At 34.8% G+C, this 5572-nt stretch overlaps 2 protein-coding genes across 2 annotated transcripts; one reads left to right on the forward strand and one right to left on the reverse strand.

Annotated features, from left to right (window-relative positions):
- The first annotated feature begins 899 nt into the window (after positions 1 to 899).
- Positions 900 to 1634, forward strand: LOC145661037 (uncharacterized). The gene has a single exon (XM_081726474.1). It carries the CDS (start codon positions 900 to 902, stop codon positions 1632 to 1634), a length of 735 nt encoding a protein of 244 aa, XP_081582600.1.
- Positions 1635 to 4339: 2705 nt separating this feature from the next.
- Positions 4340 to 5050, reverse strand: LOC145661038 (uncharacterized). Its single transcript, XM_081726475.1, has one exon. It carries the CDS (start codon positions 5048 to 5050, stop codon positions 4340 to 4342), a length of 711 nt encoding a protein of 236 aa, XP_081582601.1.
- Between the last annotated feature and the right edge of the window lie 522 nt (positions 5051 to 5572).

A 5572-nucleotide genomic window follows, 5' to 3' on the forward strand; every position in this document is an offset into this window, starting at 1 on the left:
ACATTAGTTATGTGTTGAAGTTAACAATGCAAGTTGGTTGCGGTACTTATATTATTATTTCAGAGCATAGCTACTTGCTGTCGAAACAATTGCTCGATGCAGTCACTGATGTTAGACCTACTAGAAATATTTATTATTTATTTATCCATGTAGAGGAGAAACTTTCAAACAACCATTACCAATATCTAGATTACGAATTTCTACGAATTTCTCCTTATACAGTACTAGCTCTTCTTGATAAAACGGTTTATATGACAAATATTACGCTATTTGCTTATAGTTTTGAAAATAATTTGAGAGTTGGTGATAAGTTCTTGATTGATGTTTGGAATGGACACCAGTTTATATATGGAAAAAATATATTTTTTGATAAATTATTAGATTATAATGGCAAATCTTTAACATTGTCACTCTTTGATTACCAACCATACTGTTTTCGAGTGAATGGCAATCAATATGAAGGTACTGAGATCCGTATACTGAAAGAAATATCCCACAAATATAATTTCACGATTCATGTCTTATTTTCTGATGAAAATTATGGAAATATTTATGGTAATGGTACGGGTACAGGAATATTTGGATATCTTTTAAGTGGGGCTGCACAGATCGGAACGGCAGGATTTTACCAAATGGAAGAATATGGTAAATTATTTGAGATGACAGTTTCTTACCTGCAAAGTGGGATAAGGTTTCTTGCTCCTAAGCCAACTAGATTGACATACTTATGGTATATATTTTTACCATTTCAAAATATGGTCTGGACAATTATTATAATATTCGTAATTAGTATATCGATGTTCATTTATGGAATTGCACTTTTTCAAAATAAATTTATTTCGGGCATAATGTTATATTGTTATGCAAGTTTCAGTTATGTGTTGTTGAGAGCTATAAATATGTTAGTTGGAATTGGTATTGAAAGACCCAATAATTCAGCAATACAGCATATGGTAATTTGGTCATGCTTGGTAACCACATTACTCATTACTGCTTACAATTGTAATTTAACTTCTTTTCTTACAATTCCTCTATATACGAAAGCAATAGAAACTGTCGAAGAACTTGCAAATTCACATCTGAATGTTGCAATCTCTGATCCTGCTTGGTATGTAGCATTCGAGGGATCAGAAGATCCTAACGTTAAAAAAATCGCTGAGAAACTTCAACTTTGTAATACAGACTGTATAAACCTCTTAGCTGCTGAACTCAAAGTGGCAGTTGTAGTTGAATGTCTTACAACAGGAACATTAGCATATGCCGATTATCTTAATGAGGAAGTATTGCGTGTATTGTGTCTTACGAAAGAAGATGTTCAAAAGTATCAAGTTAGTATTTTAACCGAATATTTATCACCATATGTGAGAAATTTTAATCTTATATTAAGATGGTTGCGTGATACTGGAATAATAGAACACTGGGAAGAGGATATGAACTTAATGTTCCGCCCCAAGAAGTTTGAGCATGTACTGAATTACAATCCTGCCGAACTTACAGAAGAATTCGTGGATCTGAGCATGGATAATTTAGAAGGAGCTTTTGTGTTATTATTTATTGGCCTAAGTATTGCACTGTTGTTCTTCTGCAAAGAAATTCGTGTATGGAGTATATTTCTTGGAGTGTACTTAAGATAATTTTTGGAAATTTGGAAAATTCGAAAGAAGAGATGGAAAAGAATAAGGGAATAGAAAGAAAAGTTGAAGAAAAAGATAGTTTCAGTTTTGCCGATTGAAAAATCTATAACCTTTGAGTAGATTTTAGAAACGTTAAGGTGTCTATAATAGGAAAGTAGGTACGTTATTCATCCAATCAGCTTAAGCATTTACAAGCAGTTTTTTAAGAAAATTTGAAACAATAACAAGTTATTAAAGAGATTTATTTAAAGTGTAGTCGCAGTTGATTTCATTTACAGAATTTATTACTGTACTTGGAGATGTCTGGGTTTCCAATAAGGTAAAATGGTTTTAAAGATCAACAGGTCTATTTCAGTATCAGATGACAGATTGTTAAAGAAAACTATGACATTGTAGAAGTTGCAGCTAACCTTTAAAGAAATAAACTACTAATTGTAATGATTATCAATTCATGAATTAGATTTAAATTTACCCTTGAAATTTAAATGGTTGTACGTATGAAAAGTTCTAGGTATCCAAATGTATCAAATAATTTTCTACTTGCAAGATAGTTCCTTAGCTTGCCGTTAACTCATTTATGGAAGGCACGCCTATAGCCCAGGAACTTTAGCATTTTTCTTCGGAAAAATTAGAAGCCAAGGTTTTTCTCCACAGAAACGTTCATTAGGTCATTCTAAATGACATATCAAAAGTCCCCAACTTTCTGCTGTACGCTTCCCCTTTTTTCGAGAGGTGGAAGTGGGGGAGGAAAACGCAATTTAAAATACAATCAAATTAAACTTATTTGCATGTTAACCTAAATATTCCGAATAAAAAAAAATTACCGGGAACGCTTAGCACATTCGCTCGTAAATGTTACACAGGAAGTCCCAAAGAATATCGGGTCGGGTTTTGGAAATATGACGTCATCAAAATGGCCGACTCCAGAATTTGTAGTGTTTTGTGGGAATGATTATAACTTCCCGCAGAATAGTGGTAAACCCGTTGTTTTTCCTTCAGATTGAAGATAATTAATTACCAAATGTACGGAATAAAACATGCTGTCTGTATCGTTAATTTCTTTCGAGATACAATAACAAAAAAACTAGTTTTTGAGTACCTGGTTTTAAGTGTAAATGCAAATAACTCAGTAATCATAAAATATTTCAAAATATATCTTCAAACAATGGTTGTAGAGCATTATAAAGCCTTTCCAACGGTACCTGTACCTGCATTTTTTGTATTTTGAAATGTAAGGAAGGTATGTTATTTTATTTAATAGACCGACTCTTGTAAAGACAATATAAGCCTATTTTTTTAATTTTGAAAAAAAAATGGATAAAAGATTCAATATCGCCTTAGAATCCGTAAGTCACACCCACCGCAGACACAGATACAAAAATGAGGATTTACAACGTTCGGCGATATATTCTTATCGTTTGTAGAATGAGAAATGTAAAATTCAGAGTAATAATGAATAAGAAATGTAAACTATTCAACTTACCTGAAATGGTTTACTTGTTGAGTTCCTTTGCTGATTGAAAATAATAATTGTAATTATAGGAGGTCCACCTCGTTTGTCACCTCTATTTCTTCGGCTTCCATGAATATTTCACGTTTAGAGATTCCTTCCGTTGGAATGACATTCAAACAGAATTGTCCGTGACAATTTGCACAGGCAAGGGAGCAGAACAGACCCAGATTTCGACATCCACACACATTGCCGCATGCTTTAGAACATGAACAGAAAATCATTTTTAAAAGGGTTGGTGGAGCAGGTGGCCGCGTTGATAAAATTGGTACTAACAAATTGTCTTTCATAACCCAACCCCACTCCTCAGGATTTAGTTGGTTTCCGAACCATGTTTGTACGTGGTAATAAACCCGAAACAAATGTTGTGCTGCAGCTGAAATCGGTGGTAGGGCTTTTAAATCGACAGACTTATTTCTCTTCACTAATTTGGTGAAATAATGATAACGGTAATCATTTAGTGAAATGTCATTTGCAGATGCACCGTATAACCCCCCCCCCAAAAAAAACTATATGCCATTTTCAGTTATTTCTGCATGGGAAACATTACTTCGATAAAAAAATTTCTACGACATGTTTTAAATTTTGACGTTCTTGTAATAATTTCAAACAAGCTAATTTCCCCTTCTGAAAAATGGCACATGTTCCATCACAGCTTGAAAAATCATGTAGAAATAAAATGTGATTTTTGCATACACCTTCTAAACTCCTTGATGAGTAAGTCTTCTGCTCTGTCTTTCCTTTTCTGGCTTCAAGAAAAAAATTCCAAGTTCAGCGGAGTTCGAGCTATAATGATTACTAACAAATCAATATCCTCACCAACAATAACTGTAGAAATAGAATTAATTTTTGATATCGTGAGTGCGGTTTCTACAATGAGGACATCAGCATCATTCTCTACTTGTTTGACATCAATATTGGCAGCCTTGAATTTATCAGTGAGCAAACCAATCAACCTAGTTTTGTTGTTCGTATTGGCGAGAAAGTTTTCTTGGCTCGTAGTCGCAACCATGTTTCCATCAAATATAATTGTTGTTGATGCTGCTTTCGAGCACCGTCGAAGTTGCTCCATGCCTTTTACATTTTTCTGAGGTTTACCATATCCATCAAATACGATGACAGTGCTTTGACCGAAGTGTTTTTCCACATATGCCACATATTTATCACAAATATCAATGAAAGAATCGTTTTGACGCTACACCACTCGATGAAGAAGGAACCCTCCATCAACGACGTAGTTTGCATTTTCGAGATCAGGATGAACATCGATTGGGTTGAAGATGTTGAATAAGAATGATTTCTTCGTTTTTCTCATTTCAGTTGCATCAAAAAGAGCCATTGGATAAGGAGCCAGTTCGAAATTTAAACATGCTTGAAGGTCATCATCTGATCTTTTGATTACGCTGAATCGTTGAAACAACAGCAGTGGATCGACAGGCACAGTAACATCATGTACCGTAAGGTGACTGTTCACTGTTTGAAGAGAAAGAACCCTATCAGTACGAGAATATTTTATGTCATGAAAATTGTCACCAACTTTTCTTTCCATCATAGTTGCTCCAATGTTCAGTGCGTCGTAGCAGTTTATCTTCTCCACATTACCTGTAACCCCTGTTGCTATAGACATGATCACTTGTACATTTGGGAAAGGGTTGTGGGCACTGAACCACTCTGATACTTTCCTAACATCTTCTTGGTCCCGTTTGATTCGAGATTCTCGTGCATCTACATGCTGTTCTTCACTTGCAAACAAAATCCCACAAAAGTTTTCTAGTCCTTCAGAAATGTTGCTCGCACTTAACAAACCAACAACAAACTTAGTTAAAACACTCTCTTTTGTACTTCTTCCATGCACAAAGCCACCTCGTATCTTTGAAGACTTCATAAGTGACTGTTCTATTACCATATCTGTTGGAGTTCCACTAAAAAATTTGATTGCTTAACAGTGAAAAAGTCTGCAGTAAATTTTCTACAGGTGTCTCCAACCATTATGTTCTCCAACTTTACCATGTCTTGTACAAACAAGTTGGCACTTTTAGCGTACAAAAAATGTCCTCCGGCGTGGAAATACGGAATCATCCTCTTCACTGCAGACAAATATGCCTTCCAATCACCCATCCTCTCTGCCCTAATAAACTCTTTGACGATTAACACCATATCTAAATACTGAACCCATAATTGTGCAGTTGGACACCTCTCTTTTAGTTGGGAACACTTATCTTGATACTTACTTTTAATATCAATAAGAAATCGTAGCTCTTCTATTGTTGAGAATGAAGGTGTTGTTTCATATAGGTCTTGTAGGTTGGCTTCCATAAATTGTTGTTCTTCACTGGACAACGACAGTTAATTGAAAATTATTTTAGACAGAGCTATTAGCAGAATAGTATGACCTCTGACAGCTTGAGAGTAAGCATGGTCCATCAAT

Source organism: Thermobia domestica, chromosome 9 (assembly GCF_964235325.1).
Source record: "Thermobia domestica chromosome 9, izTheDome1.hap1.1, whole genome shotgun sequence".
NCBI lineage: Eukaryota > Metazoa > Arthropoda > Insecta > Zygentoma > Lepismatidae > Thermobia > Thermobia domestica.

Bases quoted from the DNA above. Each gene is read 5' to 3' on its own strand.
- LOC145661038 (XM_081726475.1), bottom strand. From the start codon at position 5,050: ATGGTAATAGAACAGTCACTTATGAAGTCTTCAAAGATACGAGGTGGC.
- LOC145661037 (XM_081726474.1), top strand. From the start codon at position 900: ATGTTAGTTGGAATTGGTATTGAAAGACCCAATAATTCAGCAATACAG.